Source organism: Mobula hypostoma, chromosome 30 (genome assembly GCF_963921235.1).
Source record: "Mobula hypostoma chromosome 30, sMobHyp1.1, whole genome shotgun sequence".
Lineage (NCBI taxonomy): Eukaryota > Metazoa > Chordata > Chondrichthyes > Myliobatiformes > Myliobatidae > Mobula > Mobula hypostoma.
The window spans coordinates 10,019,876-10,040,773 of record NC_086126.1 but is presented as its reverse complement, the minus strand read 5'-3'; the positions used below and the strand labels follow the sequence as shown (position 1 = coordinate 10,040,773).

General features: G+C 46.1%; 1 protein-coding gene across 7 annotated transcripts in view; it reads left to right on the top strand.

Moving 5' to 3' along the window:
- LOC134339548 (spectrin beta chain, non-erythrocytic 1-like) overlaps positions 1 to 20,898 on the top strand; it is a 509,093-nt gene that overhangs the window by 151,271 nt on the left and 336,924 nt on the right. For 6 of the 7 annotated variants that reach the window (XM_063036164.1, XM_063036163.1, XM_063036162.1 and 3 more), the window contains one exon: positions 13,674 to 13,865. In XM_063036164.1, the coding sequence (XP_062892234.1) occupies positions 13,706 to 13,865 (160 nt within the window). In that variant the 5' untranslated portion in view covers positions 13,674 to 13,705. Of the gene's footprint in view, positions 1 to 13,673; positions 13,866 to 13,969; positions 13,972 to 20,898 lie in introns of all 7 variants that reach the window. The other variant, XM_063036170.1, reaches the window with a different exon arrangement.

Below are 20,898 nucleotides of genomic sequence, written 5' to 3'. Positions count from 1 at the left end.
CTGATTCCAAACAATTGCTTTATTGATCATTACAAAATGTCCTGCTGGTGCTCCTTCACCTCTCCCTTCACCCTTTACCCCAACCGTGATTCCCCTCTCCCTGCCCCCTTCCCGCTCTCAGTCCACAATAGAGACCCATAATAGAATCAGGTTTATCATCACTCACATAAGTCATCAAATTTGTGGGGGTTTTTTTTAATGGCAGCAGTGCAGTAAATAGGCATCCGTTAGTCTCATGAGACCATGGATTTGCGTCTTGGGAAGTTTCCAGGGTGCAGGCCTGCGCAAGGTTGTATGGAAGACCAGCAGTTGCCCATGCTGCAAGTCTCCCCTCTCCACGCCACCGATGTTGTCCAAGGGAAGGGCAAGGGCCAACATAGCTTGGAACCGGCGTCGTCGCAGAGCAATGTGTGATTAAGTGCCTTGCTCAAGGACACAACCCGATGCCTCGGCTGGGGCTCGAACTCACGACCTTCCGGTAGCTAGTCCAGTGCCTTAACCACTTGGCCACGTGCTCCTAACTAGTAACTTGGTAATATTGGTATCATTACTTCTTTTTGGTTTTGCTAATTTTGTCTCTTGCACTTTGGTTGTTTGTCCATCTTTGTTTGCGTGCGGTTTTTCATTGATTCTGTTTTATTTCTTTGTAGCTACTGCAAAAGCCCACAAAAAAAAACAATCTCGGGGTAGTACATGGTGACGTATATGTACTTTTATAATCAATTCACTTTGAACTTGTCTCCATCAATTTTTTTTTTTAGCACAGATTTATTTATAAATAGAACATAGATTTTTGTTATAAGATTACCCGGCTGCATCATACCTGCAGCTATTTTGCAAATCTGTGTTGCTGGCTGGGGCCTCGCATGTTTCATAACCACTTGCCCTGATTTATTTGAAACATAGAAAGCTATAGGGCTGAAAGAAGCCATTTGGCTCATCAAGCTAGTGTTGACTCCATGAAAAATAGCCTTGCCTTTTCCTATGCCTCTTTTACTTGGGAGTCTTTTAAAATTATTTACTCATCCTTTCATCGTGTGAATCTGCAGCCTGTGATTAAGAGCCTAATTCCTGAGTGAGTAATATTTATCCCATAAATAAAACCTCCCCAGTAACACAGCAGCATAACACTTTTACAACACCAGCAACCTCAGAATCAGATTTATTATCATTGGCCTATGTCATGAAATTTGTTGTCTTTGTGGCAGCAGTACATAATAAGATCTATGGATTACAGTAAGTATATATAGCTAGGTAAATAGTGCCAAAAAAATAGGGGGGAATGTAGTGAGGTAGTGTTCATTGGTTCAATATCCATTCGGAAATCAGGTGGCAGAGAGGAAGAAGCTGTTCCTGAATCGTTGAGAGAATTGGAGTCAAACTAGGAATAATGATAATGAGACCCTGAATCGTTGTCCTGACGAAGGGTCTCGGCCTGAAACGTCGACTGCACCTCTTCCTACAGATGCTGCTTGGCCTGCTGCGTTCACCAGCAACTTTGATGTGTGTTGCTTGAATTTCCAGCATCTGCAGAATTCCTGTTGTTTGCCCTGAATCGTTGCGTGTGTGCCTCCAGGCTTCTGTACCTGATGGTAACCGTGAGAAGAGGGCACGTCCTGGGCAGTGGGCACGCCCTTATGATGGACGCCACCTTTTTTGAGACACCGCTCCCAGAAGATGTCCTGGACAGTACGGAGGCTGGTGCCCATGATGGAGCTGACTGAGTTTACAACTCTCTGCAGCTTATTTAGATTCTGTGCAGTAGCCTCCCCCCGCCCCCAAAACAGACGGTGGTGCAGCGAGTCGGTGCTATCCGTGGTATATCTGTAGAACCTGGATTACATTCTGCTGCTGTCAGTAAGGAGTTTGTATGTTCTGCCCTTGACCGTCTGGGTGCCATCTAAGTGCTCTGGTCTCTCCCCACATTCTGAAGACATACCATTGTTGTATGTAGTTGCTCACGTGGGTGCAATTTGCTGATCAGGGTTGTTGGGCCGGAAGGGTCTGTTGTATATTTAAATAAATCAATAGGTAGATCAATCATCAATAGATAGTAAGATATACGGTAAATAAGCAAACTAATAGATAAACACAAGGAAGTTTGCGGATGCTGGAAGTCCAAAGCAACGCGCACAAATGCTGAAGAAACTCGGAAGGCTCAGATAGCATCTTTGGAAATGAATAAACAGTCGGCGTTTCAGGCCGAGACCCTTCTTCAGGAATGAGAAGGAAGGGGGAAAGATAGACAACTAAGAGGTGAAATCTATCTGTCTGAGAGCTTTGCGGACTTGTTATCCACTGCTTTCATTCAAGTTGACCCTGCACTATTATTCCTCAGCTGATGTTCAGATAAAGTTTGAATTTTACACTTCGAATGGCTACCTATGAGTTAATAGTCCAATTCTGATATTCTGTAGATATTCAGAAGCAACCCTGATTCTGGTCCGAGCTACTTTCCTGCTGTTAGGTATACTTGTCCCTGGCTCTTGGGCCAATTGAAAGCTACCCTTTAATGAACTACAGACATTTCATTTAGTTTTGTGAAGGTTCATCTGGAAGTAAATACAGTATTGAACTTTTTGGAAAGTCAACCGAGGAAAGAGGAAAAGCTCGTCTTTGAAAATACTCACGATCCAGCCCCTTCTCCCTTTTAAGTTAGGAGCGTGCTGGAAACAGTGCGGAAAAGATCTACAAAGGTATTACCAGGGCTAGCGAGCCTGAGTTGTAGGGAGTGGTTGGCCGTATTCTACCCCTAGGAATGTAGAGGAATACGGGACAACCTTATAGAAATGTTTAAAATTTTTGGGAGACACAGATAAGGTTGTCAATGAGTGTTTTCCGTAGTTAGGGGACACCAAAGCGAGAAGGAACAGATTTAGAGTGTGAGGGAAAAGATTTAGGTGGGACCTGAGGGGCAACCTTACCACACAGAAGGCTAACAGAGGAAATGGTTGAGGCATATACAGTGGTAATTTAAGAAGCACTTGGGTAGGTACGTGGAAGGGAGGGTGTTAGAGGGAATGGGCTGAACAGAGGTGTGGGATAAAGGGTGTCAAAGCTGGTGTGCTCCCCTGGGGGCGGTGTGGTGCAGTGTCCAGGCTGGGGTTGGTGATGCTCTCTCCCTCCCCCAGTGTACGCTTGCCAGAAGACGAGCTGTATCGTGGTCGACTGCAGATTTCTGCGGCATTCATGGACTCGGGGTCTGGACTCTTTTTGTGCGCGACTGTATTTTACTGATATCCTAACATCTGCTTGCTGTATTGTACGTGCCATGCGTGCTTAGTGCTGTGTGTGACTGTTGTTACTGCGTTTTGCACTTTGGCCCCAGAGTTACAGTGTCTTGTTTGGCTATATTCACGGGTATACATGTATGGTTGAATGACAATTAAACTTAAATTTCAATTGAATACAGAAACTTAGAACTAGCTGGGTGGGCACCATAGGTCAACCTGTCCTGTGACTTGATGACGTGGATCAAAAGGACAGTGGTCTGATCTAGGTATTCTAAACAAGTGGATCAGGTAACACAGAGAAACACACTCAAAATGCTGGAGGAACTCAGCAGGTCGTCCTGTTGAATCCATGTTTTTATTTTTGTTCCCAATCGTTCCTTGATACCAAAAGGTCATGGTGTTTCCATATTTTATATCTGTGACCACTGTATTTCTTGTAGAGATTGACTGAACAGGAGGTAATCTGTCTGCAAATATGAATGTACAAGAGGCCAGGTTTTTTTTAATCTTGTAACTGGGGTTGCAGTCTTTCAGTTATCAGGGTTTTAAACATCATAAACAGCTTAAATATCACCAGCATATGTCATGAAATTTGTTAACTTTGTGTGTGTGCGTGTGAACAGAAATAAAATAAAAACTATTGAGGTAGCATTCATGGGTTCAGTGTCCATTCAGAAATCGGACGGCAGAGGGGAAGAAGCTGTTCCTGAATCGCTGAGTGTGTGTCTTCAGACTCCTGTACCTCCCCCCTGACGGTAGCAATGAGAAGAGGACACTGCTCCTTGAAGATGGGTACTGCGGAGGCTAGTGCCCATAAATGGAGCTCAAAGTTCAAAGTAAAATTTATCATTAGTAAAGTTTATTACTTTGAGATTATTTTTCTGAGGGCATGCTTAGTAAATCTACGGAGCAGTAACTGTAAACATCAGGGACTGATAACTGTAAACAAACTGTGCAGCTAAATTTACAGCTCTCTGCAGCTTATTTCAGTCTTGTGCAGTAGCCCCCCCCCCACTAACCCATACCAAACAGAGATGTGGCCAGATAGAATGCTCTGCCCAGTACATATGTAGAAATTTGTGAGTGGTGACAAACCAAATCTCCTCAAACTCATGAAATATAGCTGCTTCCTTGCCTTCTTTTATAGGTGTATATGTTGGGACCAGGTTAGATCCTCGGAGATATTAACACCCAGGAACTTGAAATTGCGCTCTCTCTATCTCTCTCTCTATCTCTATCTCTCTCTGTCTCTCTCTATCTCTCTCTGTCTCTGTGTGTCTCTCTCTCGCTGTCTCTCTGTCTCTATCTCTCTCTCTCTCTGTCTGTCTCTCTCTCCCCCTCTCCCCTCTCCCTCCCTCCCCCCTCCCTCTCCCCTCCTCTCCCCCCTCTCCCTCTCCCTCTCCCTCTCCCTCTCCCCCTCCCCCTCCCCCCCACTCCCTCTCCCCCTCCCCTCCCCCTCTCCCTCCCCCTCTCCCCTTCCCTCTCCCCCTCCCTCTCTCCCTCCCCCCTCCCCCTCTCCCCCTCTCCCCCTCTCCCCCTCTCCCTCTCCCTCTCTCTCTCTCTCTCCACTTCTGATCCCTCTATGAGGACTGGTCTGTGAACAACTTTGGTCACGTTTTATACTTCTGCGTCAACGCGTCACTGTAAGTACTGCGTCGCTGCAAAGCCGACGCGGAACCCTACGCGAGAGCCTGCGTTGCTGCGATGCGCATCTCTCCCAAAATGTAACCACGTGTTGCGGCAACGCAGAACGCAACAGCTGTGATTGGTCCACTTGGTAGCATCACATGTCATCCTACGCTGCAATAGCTTCCCATTGGGTAACTGAAGGGCAGGGAAGGAACTCTGGCTGCAGTGCTTTCTATAAAGTTTTACAAACCTCCGAAATTATGGAGGACACATTTCACTTTTACAAAAAAATTATGCTCGCTTCTTGTTTACCCTGAGAAAGACTACCATGACCATGAGTCCTGACGAAGGGTCTCGGCCTGAAACGTCAACTGCGCCTCTTCCTATAGATGCTGCCTGGCCTGCTGCGTTCACCAGCAACTTTGATGTGTGTTGCTTGAATTTCCAGCATCTGCAGAATTCCTGTTGTTTGCATGACCATGAAGCCTTGCGTGGGCAGCTGAGTGTGCATTCGTGATGTGTGCGAATTGCAGAGTGACGCAGACACACCAACGCACAAGTATAAAATGCTCACAACGCGCGTAGGCCACTTGCGTAGGTTACGGCATCCAGTTGACACAGAAGTATAAATCAGGGTTTACTCCTCTCCAAATCTGGACTTTAAACCCAGAAGGAAATTCATTGACAAATCACTTACCTTGCAGTTCTGAGCCAGATGATGAATTTCTTCTTGGTCTCGTATGCATGTTATCGGACATTATGGTCAGTAGGTACAATAGTTCAAAAGATCAAGACCTCTGACCTGGCATTGAGCTCGTGTTCTACAAAGCAGCAGTTATCCCTGGTTAATTGGATAGCTGTTAATTGGGGGACTGCTTCATCCAGCAGCTCCTCACCAACCTCCACAAGCGGGACTTCTCGGTGGCTAAACATTTTAATTTTGATTCCCATTCCGATGTGTCGATCCATGGCCTCCTGTGCCAAGATGAGGTGGAGGAGCAACACCTCGTATTCCATCTGAATAGTCTCCAACCTGATGGCATGAATATCGATTTCTCCTTCCAGTGAACAAAGTTTCCCCTATGACCCTTTCTCTATTCCTCACTTTGACCTATCATTTCTTCTCACCTGCCTATTACTTTTCCCTGGGTCATCTCTTCCTTCTCTTTCTCCTGTGGTCCACCTCTCCTCTCCTATCAGGTTCCTTCTTCTCCAACCCTTGACCTTTCCCACCCACCTGGCTTCACCTATCACCTTCTAGTTATCCTCCTTCCCCTCCCCTCAACTTTTTATTCTGGTGTCTCTCCCCCCCACTTCCTTTCCAGTCCTGAAGAAGGATCTCGGCCCGAAAAGTCGATAGTTTACGCTTTTCCATTGATGTTGCTGAGTTCCTCCAGCATTTTGTGTGTTGTGTTGCTTTGGATTTCCAGCATCTGCAGACTTTTTTTTTGTGTTTGTAGCCGTCCCTGTTCTCCTGTGCGTTCTAGAGATAGGGATACATTGCAGTAGAGACCACTGTAGTGTTTGCAAAAATCATCCAAATCCATTGTGAAGATAGAGGTCAGCATCCTCCATCAGGCAGTACTCTGTTCAAACAGGTCAGTTAACTGGGCTATGTTGTCCTCGTGCCTGACACCTGACTTTCAAAGCAAGTACTCGGTAATGCCATATGGATTACTGGCAAGCAACAAAGAAAATGCTTGGCGGACACCTGTGTTACTGTGACTCTGTGACATTCTGAATCCTTCTTGCAAAGTTGTGGCTTGTTCAATGAATGTGGGACAATGGCCAGCTGGAACAGTTTTCAGAGAGCACTGGTCGCCTTGAGCACGACGACTGGAGTCCACAGTGGAAGGGGCGCTTCATCTCCGTATTGATCCCCCCTCCGAACCCACAGAATTGGATTTGAAACTACTCCCCTCTGGCCGTCAAGGACCTGCCTCGGGAGAAGAGGAGGTGCAAGCTTGAGCTGCTTGAGTGCTGCCACTCTGAATGTTGATGTCCCCCACCCAAAATATGGTGACGTCGAGGGATCGTGAAGGCCGGTGGGTGCTGGTACGTGCTTTTCACTGGGGGTCTCACCAGCCGGAGGGATTGCAGAGAATGATTGATGTGGGTTTTCTCGGATAGAGTGGATGTTAATAGATAGTTCCACTGTCAGTCATGCCTGCTGACCCCTTTGGTTCAAGTGACTGGGATTGAATTGAAGCATAAAATTTGTGTGTCGCTCTCCTTGACTCCTACTTTCATGAAAATACCCTGCTTGGATTAGGAGAAGTTGCTGTGATTTCTCTCACATCTTTAGTTTCCTTCACTTTCAAAGGTTTACTTGTTGTCACAATATGTAGGCAGTATACAACCCTGAGATTCGTCTTCTCCAGATAGCCACGAAACAAAGAGAAATCATGGAGGTCATTCAAAGAAAAACATCAACACCGCCCCCCCCGCACAAAAAAATCTCTCAAACGGCGACATAGTCATCAGCTACTCCCACGCAAAAAAAATAGCGCAAACGGCAAAAAAGAACATCAACCCCCCCCACACACACAGAAAAACAGATGGTGCAAATGGCAAGCGCATCAAACCCCAAACAGCAAAAAAAAATGCTAACGTTGCGCAAAACCGCAGCCAGAAAGAATGGGTGAAAACACGGAATATAAAAGCGTAAAACTGGAAGAGTCCAATTTCAATATCGGTAGCATCCTCCGACCTCAGAGACAGCAATAGAGCGAGCAAGAAAGAGAGAGGGAAAAAAAGAGAGAGGCGTTCCCTCGGCAGCAATGAGTGAGTGATATATCACACACAGCCATTTTTACACTGTCTTTGAGTAAGTTCACATGGCCAGCTGCACTATTAACTTATCTGAGCCCAGCAATGTCCCACTTAGCATACAATTTACTGACTGTCGCAGAATTATCAGTGAAGACTGTTCACCAGGTCTGTCACATTAGCTTAGTGTGGCTGCCAGGTGCCCACAGGCCTGAGGTTAGGAAGCTGGCAGAGCACAGAAGGCAGCTAAAGAATACTTGTGATGAAATCATTGTTTCAGCAAATAACTTTTGACAAAATTAACTCTGCAAACAAAACATCCAATATTTGTCAGCCTGCTACACGGCCATTTGAATTGGAAGCACCGATTTGGGTTCAAGTCCCTTCCTGAAATAAATGAGTTCTTTGTGATACGTAGTCTGTGATTGTTAATTGCTAATTAGATATGTAAATCTTAGCAGCCTCTTAGTTAGGTACAGCATTGTGTAAAAGTCTTCAGCCTGTATATAAAGCTAGGGTGCCTAAAACGTTTGCATAGTACTGTATACAATGTCATTTCAGTTACCAAATGACATTTAATACTATAAGCAACTTCCTATTTTAACAATATGCAGTACAATGCAAAAGTTTGAATTACCCTAACTATCTATATGCGACTAAGACTTTTGCAGATTAACTGTGTAAGAGTGGAACCCAGGGTGGTGGTCTTCTGCGGTAGGGTTCAGAGGAGATTTACAAGGATGTTGCCTGGATTGGGGAACATACCTCATGAGAATAGGTTGAGTGAACTCGGCCTTTTCCCCTGGGAGTGCCGGAGGATGAGAGGTGACCTGATAGAGGTGTATAAGATGATGAGAGGATTCGTGTGGATAGTCAGAGGCTTTTTCCCAGGGCTGAAAGGTGCTTGGAAATAGGTACAGAGGAGATATCAGGGGTAAGTTTTTCACACACAGAGTGGTGAGTGCGTGGAATGGGCTACCGGCGGCGGTGGTGGAGGCGGAAACGATAGGGTCTTTTAAGAGACTCTTGGACAGGTACATGGAGCTTAGAAAAATATGGGTAACCCTAGGTAACTTCTAAAGTAAGTAAATGTTCAGCATTGTAGGCCGAAGGGCCTGTATTGTGCTGTAGGTTTTCTATGTTTCTATCCACTTCAAGGTTTGACATGTTGTGCTCAGAGGTATCTTCTGCACACAGCATTGTTGTAATGTATGAGTGGCTGTTGCCTTCCTGTCAGTTTCAACCAGTCTGGCCATTTTTCTCCCAACTTCTCTCGTTAACCAGATGTTTCTCGCTCACTGGATGTGTTTTTTTGCTTTGTGCACCATTCTCTGTAAACTCTAGAGCAGGGATTCCTAACCTTTTATTTTTACACCGTGGACCCCAACCATTAACCGAGGTGTCCATGGACCCCCAAGTTGGGAACCCCCGATCCAAAGACTGTTCTGTTTGAAAATCCCAGGAGATCAGCGGTTTCTGAGGTACTCAAACCACCCTGTCTGGCCGCAACAATCATTCCACGATCCAAGTGACTTAGATCACGTTTCTTCCGCATTCTGATGTTTGGCCTGAACAACAACTGAGCCTCTTGACCGTGTCTGCATGCTTTTTTGCATTGAGTTGCTGCCACATGATTGGCTGATTCCATCCTTGCATCGACGAGCAGGCGTATCTAATAAAGTGGCCATTGAGTGTAAATCTTGGCGACCTACTGTGGTGAATCAGAATCAGGTTTAATATCACCAGCATACGTGGTGAAACTTGTTAACTTTGCGGCAGCAGTACATGATAATAGAAAGAAAAACCCTGTGAATTACTGTGTGTGTGTGTGTGTGTGTGTGTGTGTGTGTGTGTGTGTGTGTGTGTCCGTGTCCGTCCGTCTATCTCGAAGGACAATGGGTGATGATAATCATCACCAGCCTGGGCGGAAGGTGTGGAGATCCTGAGATGCCCAGTCGTCAAGATCCCCCTCTCGGCCTCACCGGTGTAGTCCAAAGGAAAGTTTATGAAGCGATACGTCTGTCACCAGCTCGGCTGCCGGAGCTGCCGGAAGGATGTTCGGTGACGTCCGGCTCCCATAGGGGCTCCACTCCGGATTTGCTGTCTGGGTTTTACTCCCGTAGTCTTCGTCTCTCCCGAGGCTGCCCGCAAGGCAGTGGGGCTATTTACCCATCACTGGGGGTCTGGTTCACGAGCACCAGGGCGTGTCCACACACCGGTGGGCCTGCATGCTACGTGTGCAGGGGCCGGACCTCCTCCCCGTCCTCTGTAGCTCAGCCCGAGTCCGAGAGGAGTTCAGTTTCCGTGCGTCGCCGGCGAGGGGGCACGACGTGAGGCTTGCTGTAGGAGAGACTGTGTACTGGCAGGGAGAGACTGACACATTCAGCTCTCCTGTTCCCGAGACTGCTCGCCAGCGGTGGGAGCTGGGAGTGAGAGCGACAGGCACGACCCCACTACACGACCACACTAGACACGTCACAACAACCATTTTTATATATCAAATAGTTAAGTAAATAGTGCAAACACAAAAATTAAAAAATAGTGAGGGGGTGTTCATGGGTTCAATGTTCATTTAGAAATCTGACGGCAGAAAGGAAGAAGCTATGAGTCATTGAGAGAATTGAAGTCAAACTAGGGATAATCATAATGAGGCCCAGTATCTAATCAACTTTATTAAAGATATTACTTTGCCTGTTTCAGCGCTGGGTAGACTGTGGTATGCTCCTGTTTGAAAGAATTTGGAATTTACTTAAATCCTACATCCATCCCACAATGTGAGGGATTAAAAATCTCTTCGTTTAAAAAAAAAACCATCAATAATGTTTTTTTTTTAAGAAGTAAGATGCTGGAAATTTGAAATAGAATTGGAAAGCTACACAAGTGTCGAACAGCTCTACAAGCAATGACAGGATGAAAAATGACTTGGTGAAGTAGGGCTATTAATTTTCAGACAACATTTTGAATTCTCTTTTGAACTGCTGGGAAGGAATTCAGTGGTGAGAAGCTGTTTGTGCAATTAATTATGCACCACCATGCTGAAAGGAAGTATTAAAAATTATGCCGTGAAGGATGAGAGAAACCAAGCAACTTCTGCATGTAGAGAAGGCGGCTATAGATAGAGTGGAAAACACAAAATTGTTGATATATTGTGACCTTTACAATCTCTTTTAAAGGTGTCCCAGTTTAAAACTAGGACAAGCTAGACATAGACTGCATCTTCTGATCCAAATGCTTATTTAGGACATTCCTACTTGTTCATTTAATCCATTTTTTTTTGGAGTGAGATGGGCCTCAGTGTAAATTCTAGTCTGCTTTTGAATCGACTTTTAAACCGCTCTAAATTTAAGTTTGAGATTAGCTTTATGTGTCACATGTTCTTCGAGTGAAATGTGTCATTTGCCTCGATGACTGATGCAGTCCGAGGATGTGCTGGAGATTGAGACGTTTCTCAGACTGCTCACAAAGCAAGTCTTACTATGCTACCAGCACCAACGTAACACACCTGCAGTTTGCTAGCCCTAACCTGTAGGTCTTTGGAATGTGGGAGGGAACCGGAGGAAACCCACATGGACACAGGGAGAACATGCAGACTCCTTATAGACAGCAGTCGTTATTGAGCCGAGAGCCATTGGCGCTGTAATGGCGTTACACCAATTGCTCTGCTATGGTGCCGCCCCACGGTAATTTGAAAATTGAAAACAGGAAGAGGCTGTTCAGCTAGATGCATTCGTGAGATCAGGGCTATTCTGTGACCTGCAAACATGAGGAAATCTGCAGATGCTGGAAATCCATGTAACACACACACACACACACACACACACGCACACAAAATGCTGGAGGAACTCAGCAGGCCAGGCAGCAGCTACAGAAATAAATAAGCATTCAACAGTTCGGGCCAAGACCGTCTCAGCCTGAAACATCAACTGTTTACTCTTTTCCATTGATGCTGCCTGGCCTGCTGAGTTCCTCTGGTATTTTGTGTGTGTTATTCGGTGACCTAACCCTTTTTCTTCATCTTCATCTTTCAGCGCAATTTCTTCATAATTTTAGTTAAGGTCCAACGTCTCAAGTTTAAACGTAATATTTGAGCCGTGTTGCCTGTTGCAGTTGGGATTTTTAAATGTCCAAACCATCCTAACTTTATATTCGAAAAGCCTCGCTCTAAAATGCTTCCAAATCCCATCTCCCAACTAGTGGATGTCTGTGAAGAGGACGAATTTCAGGTTGTATAACTGTACTCTGATATTAAATGGACTTCGAAACCTTTGTAAAAAGATTGTCCATCGCAGCATTGGGTACAATGGCCCAGCACCAGAAACAATTCTATTGACCCTATACGCAGTCTTTAATAGTTGGAAAATTCAAGCAAATTGCACCTTAAGTCCAAAGAGATCTGTCCTTGTAGTTTATTGGTGCTCTGGATGGTCAAACCAGGCCATGGAGAGATTTTACAAGGACCTTTGTGTCATCATTCTTGGTACGAATCCGATGCAGGTCCAACAGACCCTTGTTCCATATACACGCTCACCACTCATTTCCAGATTTGAATTGTGAAATTATATTCATGGACGGAGGTGTCTGCCATTTTGTGTAAGGGACGTAATCTAAAATCAGAAATGTTGCAGTTTGTGAAGAATTGTTTCTGGCACCGAACTGTCATACCTAATATTAAGATAGACCATCTTTTTTCAAAGGTTTTAAAGTCCATTTAATATCAGAGTACGTACACAGTTGTACAACCTGAAATTTGTCCTCTGCACAGACATCCACGAAACAAAGAAACCCCGTAGAACAACAGAAATATCAAAGCCCCCTCCATTTGCCCAAGCAGTGGCAAAAGCATTGATCTTTTCTCTTTGAAGGCGTTGCTAGGGAATGGTTCTGCAGGAAGTGACTGTGCAATGGTAATTCACCGATGGTACTATGTGGTAATTAGCAGGTTGTTGTATAGTAGACAGCATATGCGGTGGGGGGAGGGGAGGGAGGGAACGTCGACTCAGACCATAGGAGGCCTGCGTCGGGCATTTTCATGCCTTACAAGGCGCAGATTGGAAGTCTGTGTGGGGCACCACTCCTCACACAGACACTAGAGCAATGTGTGGTTAAGTGCCTCGCTGAAGGGCACAAACACGCTGCCACAGCTGAGGCTCGAACTAGCAACCTTCCGATCACTAGACGAATGCCTTAACCACTTGGCCACATGCCCAACAAATACGCGCATATGCGGTGAGTGTAACTAATCCTGTGCCAGTGTAGGTGGGTAGAGCAAGGGACCTCTCTGTGAATCAAATTTGGGAATTATCTTGAGAGATAAACATATTTAGAGCGGTTTGAACTGTCAGAATGATTGAATATTGAAAGGCCTAGATAGACTGGATGTGGAGAGGATGTTACCTATAGCGGGGGAGTCTTGGACCAGAGGGCACAACCTCAGAATAGAAGGACGTCCCTTTAGAAAAGAGATGAGGAGGAATTCGTTTAGCCCAGAGGGTGGTGAATCTGTGCAGTTCATGGCCACAGGTGGCTGTGGAGGCAAATGGAGGTTGATAGGTTCTTGATTAGTCAGGGCGCCAAATATCAGGCAGGAGCATGGGGTTGAGAGGGACAATAATTAGAGAGTGGCATGGTAACATGGTGGTTAGCACAACACTTTACAGTACAGGAGACCTGGGTTCAAATCCCACTGCTGCCTATAAGGAGTTTGTGACCGCGTGGGTTTCCTCCAGGTGCTCTGGTTTCCTCCTACACTCAAAGGATGTACTGATTGGGAAGTTAATTGGTCATTGTAAATTGTCCTGTGGTTAGGCTAAGATTAAATCGGGAGGGGGTGGGATTGCTGGGCAGCGTAGTCCGAAAGGGTCTATTCCGCACTGTATCCCAAAAAAATAAATAATACGGTAAAAATGATCAGCCATGATGGAATGGTGGAGCAGACTCGATGGACCAAATGGCTTAGTTCTGCTCCTGTGTTCTATAGTCTTAACAGCTTGTTCCTTTTTTAACCACACTCGGTGATTAAGCAGGTCTCCTCTTGCCTTGCAGCTGTGATCGAGGAGCGCGGGTTCTCCTGAAGGATGAGCAGCACGATGTCAACAGGCACGGACTACGACAGCATTGAAATCCAGCAGCAGTACAATGACATTAACAACCGGTGGGATGCCGGTGAGGAGGAGTGGGACAACGAGAACAGCTCAGCGCGACTCTTCGAACGCTCACGTATCAAAGCCTTGGCAGGTAGGCAGATTTGTTCTGGGATGGCGACCAGCCGACGTGGGTTTAAACGGCAGCCGGGGAATAAAATAAATCGGTCATTCAGCAATGGTGATCGTATTGTAGAGACGTATCCGGTTCACTAGGAGGTAAATCATCTGTGTGGCCCCCCATGTGACTCCAGATCCAACAAAATGGTTGACTGCGGACCTGCCCTTAGAAATGGCCTGTATGATATCTCACAGTGAAAACTAGGGGTGGGTAATGTCTTCTGTGATTCCTGTATTCTGTGAATCAATTAAAAGAGGTTTATTTTTCGCGACATGTTTTGTTGAATTTGTATGAGAAGTTGGTGAGGCCTGGTTTGGAGTATTGTGTGCAGTTTTGGTCACCTATCGACAGGAAAGATGTAAATAAGGTTGAAAGAGTGCAGAGAAAACTTACAAGGATGTTGCCGGGTCTGGAAGACCTGAGTTATAAGGAAATATTGAATAGGTTAGGACTTTATTCCTTGGAATGTGGAAGATTGAGCGGAAGTTTGATAGAGGTATACAAAATTATGAGGGATATAAATAGGATAAATGCGAACAGGCTTTTTCTACTGAGGTTGGGTGGGACTACATCTAAAGGTCATGGGTTAAGGGTGAAAGGTGAAAAGTTGAAGGGGAATACGAGGGGAAACTTCTTCACCCAGAGGGTGGTGACAGTGTGGAATGATCTGCCAGCACAAGTGATACATACGAGCTCGATTTTGAGGTTTAAGAGAAGTTTGGGTAGGTACATGGAGGGCGATGGTCCCAGTGCAGCTCGATGGGAATAGGCAACTTAAATGGCTTCAGCAGGGACTAGATGGGCCGAGGGGCCTGTTTCTGTGCCATACCTTTCTATGACTCCAAGTTAATTCTGTATTTCCTGGTTCTGTGAAACTGGACAGAGTGAGGTGCTGTTAGACGTCAGTGTACTGTTGAAGGGAAACCTAAATTCATTCTCAATCTCTACTTTCCACCAAGTTTCTCTAGCGGACATCTTAAACTAACTGTGCGGTCCCTGTCCAGACGCCAAGGGCAAATGCAGGAGTCTCATGTCTGGCTGGGAAGAGGACATGGCAACAAAAGGGAGTTAAAGAGAGGATGGACTCTGTGTGGGTGGAGGGGTCCTTTCTCCATGACATGCACAAATCCTTCCTGATAAAGCTCATTCACGATGCACTACTGAGCACCCACCATAATGGGGAGAAGGGGAAAATGGAGGTAGGTTTTAGTCAGAAATACTGTGAATTTTGTTGTGTGGTTCTGCTTGCTGGTCTCGTTACATTGCTTTCCTTTATATTTCGGGCCAGTTTAGGCATTGATGTTGACTTGAATGCTCGCTGCCATCTTTTGCTGTATTTGGGGGAAAGAAAGGATTTGTTTGGTGCAGGGTGTTGGGACTGTGAATGAAGTCACCGGAGAGATACTGAAGCTGGTGGATGTCAAAGTCTGCATAAAAGCAAGGATGTGATGTTGAGGCTTCATAAAGCACTGGTGAGGCCTCACTTGGAGTACTGTGAGGAGTTTTGGGCCCCTTGTCTGAGAAGGATGTGACGATATTGCAGAGGGTTCACAGGAGGTTCACAAAAACAATACTGGGATTGAAAGGATTATCATATGAGGAGCGTTTGATAGCCCTGGGTCACTACTTACTGGGATTCAGAAGAATAGTGGTGGGGGCGGGGGGAAATCTTGTTGAAGCCTATCAAATGGTGAAAGGCCTCGATGGAATTGATGTGGAGTTAATGCAATATTCTGTGTTTTCACCCATTCTTTCTCATGTTTTTGTGGGAGGGAGGGGTGTTTGGAGGTCAGTGTTCTGGTTGCGTTTCATGTGGGGGTGGGGGTTGACATTCTTGTTGCTTTTCATGTGAAGGGGGTGAATGATTGTGTTTGCTGTTTTTCTCCGTTCTGACTGCCATGGTTTTCTTTGTTCCGTGGCTATCTGGAGAAGAAGAATCTCAGAGTTGTATACTGCATATGTACTTTGCTAATAAAAGAACCTGTGAACCTTTGAGCATTCACGCGAGGGAGAATTTACAATGGGCAACAGGTATATATCTTTGCCCTGTGGGAGGAAACTGGGAGATGATGCACACGCGGGGAGGATGTTCAAATTCCATACTGTATCAGATATCAGGATCGGTCCCAGGTCACTGGAGCTGTGACTGTCCAAACGCTGTCAACATTTATCCCTTTCATTCACATTTGATGGAACGGACCATCTTGATTCCCACCCTTTTCCCGACTATCGCCCACCTCTGAGAGTATTCATCGGCCTCGAACAAGGTGTAAGCACCCTCATTCATCCTATCTTTCTCAAGAAGCAGGGGTTCCCAACCTGGGGTTTACAGATCCCTCGGTTAACGGTAGGGATCTATGGCGTAGAACTCCGGTCTGGGGATCCTGAAGCCACAGAAGACCATGAGTTTCTTCACTGGACAGGATCCTTCACTGGGGTCTTCCTGTTTTGTCTGTGACAGCCGCTCGAGGTAGAGTGGTTTAATGAGAGGCAAGTGCGAAGGGTTTCTCCTGCCTGATCACTGGACAAACTGAAGTTGACTGAAGTGCCCTTTACTTACCTTCGTATTAACAGCATCAGCTCTGACTGTTTGAGTTCTCCCGGTGTAGGAGCCGCACACCTGCTTTCTGTCTGCACTGTTATTCTCTGTGGCGTGTTTATTATGGTAGCTAGTCACTTGGGTGGGGGTGTGGTTAAAGCAGTGGTCCCCAACCTCCGGGCCACAGACCGACACATTGCCGCGAAGCATGCAGAGGTGCAGCGGTAGTCAGAATGCACACAGCACATCTTTAAGAAAAACCCAAAATAAACAAGCCAATTAATTAGGTGCCGCCCAGCACGTAAATGTCGGCCCATATCAGAGGCGACCGCAATCGGCAACCGGGCGGCACCTAATTAATTAGCTTGTTTATTTTGGCTTTTTTCTTAAAGATGTGCTGGGTGCGTTCTGGCTACCGCTGCACCACTGCATTCTTCGCGGCAATGTATCGGTCCGCGGCCCGGAGGTTGGGGACCACTGGGTTAAGGCAAAGGGAGTAAGTTACGTGTTGATGCTTTATTCTGCTGAGTTTGGAGCTGGGGACTGCATTTGAAATTGCTTAACTCTACCTAACTTGGATTAAGCCTGCTTAATATTGCTCGATTTAGTTTCATCATTTTAAGATTGTATGTTTTGCTAGTTGCTAATAGATGATGAAATACATTTTTTTGACTTTTTGAACATTATTATTGGAGTGGATCAAAGGCCGAGTCAAACAAGATGAGTACTGGTGCTTGGTCTCTAGCAGCAGCGTTGGGTTGTTCGAGTAGCCGCTACACTCGGTAAGCTTCACTCAAAATCCCGGAGAAAGGTATCTCCGGAATGAAGTTTTGCTGATCAAGACAGCTTAGTGCATACTTTTGTTAGGAACAGTCTGTTTGTTTATAATGAGCTGTTTGCTTGATGGTGTGTGTGTGTGTGTGTGTGTGTGTGTGTGTGTGTGTGTGTGTGTGTGTTAGACTTAAAAAAAACTGAAGCAAGCTTTTCGTTTTCTTGTCTGTTCTATGAACTGACCCAGTACTGGTGTGTTTCGTCTGTGCAAAGCAAAATCACAAATTCTGTGGAGAGCTGTGCGTAAGTGGAACCGCAGCCTTTCTGTATCCACACAAGACGACCTGCGATAACCGCACTGCTTTGTGGCCGTGACGTTCACGTGGACAGGCTTTTGGTGATGTTCACTCTGTGCAACTTGAAGCTCTCGGCCTCAGCACTGCCGATGTAAACAGGAGCGTCTGCACTCTGCACTGACCCACTTCCTGAAGCCAGTGACCAGCTCTTTTGTTTGTTCTGAGCTCATAGCTCCACTGTGACTGGAGGGCAGTCAGTGGTTCATGAGAATGCAGAAGGTTACAATTTAAACTGATGCCACTGCTGCAAAAAGAATTAAGATTTACTCCTAAAAGTTGCTGATGAACGCAGCAGGCCAGGCAGCATCTCTAGGAAGAGGTATAGTTGATGTCAGGACGAAGGGTTTCGGCCCGAAACATCGACTGTACCTCTTCCTAGAGATACTGCCTGGCCTACTGTGTTCACCAGCAACTTTTATGTGTGTTGCTTGAATTTCGAGCATCTGCTGATTTCTTCGTGTTTAAGATTCACTTCTGATCATTTGGACAGCATAGAGTGCAGACTAGCAACAGGAGTAGCTAGACATGTTGTTCACCTCCAGCTCAGCCTTGGATTCAGTGAGGCTTGCATCAGTAGTCACACTACAAAGGGAAAAAAAACACTTAAGCACCTTCAACTGTCAGGATTTTCCGCCGGCCAAACATTTTAATTCCACTGCCCAGTCCTATTACGACATGTGTCACGATGTGGCCACTATCGTGTTGGAAGAGTAACACCTCATATTCTTTCTGGGTAGCCTCGTACCCAACGGCAGGGAAATCAATTTCCCTACCTTCCAGTTCTTTCAACCCCCACCTGTCTTTTTCCATTCCCACATTCTAGCTCCCCTCTTAGATTAGATTAGATTCAACTTTATTGTCATTGTGCCGAGTACAGATATAAAGCCAATGAAGTGCAGTTAGCATCTGACCAGAAGTGTGAAAGAATAGTATTATTCTTCTTCTCACTTGGCCATCACCGCCCCCCCCCCCCCACTCTGGTCACCTCCTCCTCCTCTTTCTCCTACGGTCCACTCTCCTCTCCTATCCAATTCCTCCTCCTCCTCCAGCCGTTTTACCTTTTCCACCTATCACCTTCCAGCTTACACCCCCCCCCTCCTCTTCCCCCTCACCTGGTCTCACTCACCACATTCTGTTTTTTACTCTTGTCCTCCCCCCCCCCACCTTTTTATAATGGCTCCCCACCCCCTCCACTTCCAGTCCCGATGAACAGTCTCGGTTGGAAAAGTCAACGGTTTATTCCTTGCCACTGATGTTGCCTGACCTACTGCGTTTCCAGCATTTGGTGGTGCATTCCAGCACTTCATCGAAAGGGAGTGGCTTTGGCCAGCGCCCATGTCACTTAAGATTTCTCCCGAAGTATTACTGAGTGGAATAAATCACAGGCATTTGCATAACATGTTTAAATTATAGGCTCCCATTCCCATCCGACACTTACGCAGCTATGTTTCACAGGTGACATTCCATTAGTCCAAGGATAAAGCCATGTCCCTGAAATGATGCCAGTGCTAATAATCGTCAGTTCTCTCTCTGCTCATTTCAGCTTTTTTTTAAATTGCAGAATTGATTGCTTCTGCTGACAGCAAAATTTCTACTCTTTTGTCTAGTGAAGAGTTTCTTTATCCACCTGTGAGTTCAGAGGGCCCGGCCTCAGTGTAGTAGGACGAGCCTTTAGGACAGAGGTGGGGAGGGATCTCTTTCGCCAGAGGGCGGTGAGTCTGTGGAATTCATTGCCACAGGCAGCTGTGGAGGCCAGGTCATTGGAGAGGAATAGACAGTCGATGTTTGGGGCTGAGACACTGGAAAGGAAAGGGGGAAGAAGCCAGAAGAGGGGGAAGGTGGGTGGGTGGGGGAGAGGGCTCAAGTGAGAAGCTGGCAGACTTACTAGTTAAAGGACTGAGGAAGGAATCTGATGGGACTCGGCCATGAAGTGGCGCTGTGCCACCACATCACAACCCATTGTCCACAGAGAACCATGACTGGCGCTGAAATAACCCAGATATGCTGTTACGTGTGAGATGCGGTTTTAATTCCCTCTTTTAAAATTATTACACAGAATGGGTGTATTCTGCTCAGTTGGATTGTCTCTGTTGAAGCCCATTAATTTAATGCAAGTTCTCATTCTTGTTCAAAGCCTGGGGTCATTTGCACAGATCCACCTGGCTCTGAAACTGGCTGAACTGGTCCCGGCTGCTGTTTGATGCTCCCTGCGTAATTTAATTGCTGTTGACCATCTCGACATGTCGGAATGTGCATGGGCAGTCCTGGGATGCAAATTAGAAGCACGCAGCCCTTTAAAATGCTCCTGCACCTCCAACTATAAGTTAGCACGTTGTATAATAAAACATCCCATCTATGGCAAGGCTGATAGGGGAAAACATAATCAAAATTTTAACTTCCATTTTCTTATAATTGTAGAATCTGTCAGCCTGATTTGTTTTCATAATGTAGGTGTGTGGGTTGAGTGCCTGACTCGGCGTGACTCAAGTTTGTCGCGAGACTTGGATGAGTGAGAGACAATGGAGTGAGGCAGAGCATTAATGAATGTGGAGCGTGATTAGCGAGTCTGCAGGTATTAATAAAATTGGTGGTGTAGAGACGGAGGAAGGTGTTTAAGGAAATGGTATAATATAGAGACCGTGTGTCAACCATGTATACAATATTAATGGCGGTGTAGAGAGGGAGGAAGGTTTTTAAGGATGCGGTATAATATAGATCATCTGAGTGGTACAAAGGCAAATGTGTGAAGTGATGCATTTCGCGAAGGCAAGGAGGCAAGGTTCTAGGGAGTGCTTTATGAACAGGAGGACCTTGAGGTGTAGATTCATAAATCCCTGGAAGTCCTAATGCAATTCAATTCAATTCAAGTTTGTCATTCAACCATACATGAATATACATGAATACGGCCAAACGAGACAGTGTTACTCCGGGGCCAAGGTGCAAAACGCAGCACAAGGCATACTTAGCAAGTACAAGGTAGCAAGCACATAAACATATCAGTATGATCCAGCCACACCCAAAAAAATAGCCCAGACCCTGAGTCCATGAATGCGGCAGAAAACTGCAGTCAGCCACAATGCAGCTTGTCTTCTGCCGAGTGAACACTGGGGGGCAGCACCGACTCCAGCCTGAACGCCGCGCCACACCGCCCCCCGGTGGAGTGCACCAGCTCCTGCGCCCCTCTCCTGGAGGCTGTAAACAGGCAACAACCGCGGCTTGAGGCCCTGAGTCCTCGCGCACACAAGATAGCAAACGCATATAAGATAGCGGTAAAATAAAACCACACCAAAAAAATATATAGAGAGAGACCAGATCCTGAGTCCACGAATGCCACAGAGCC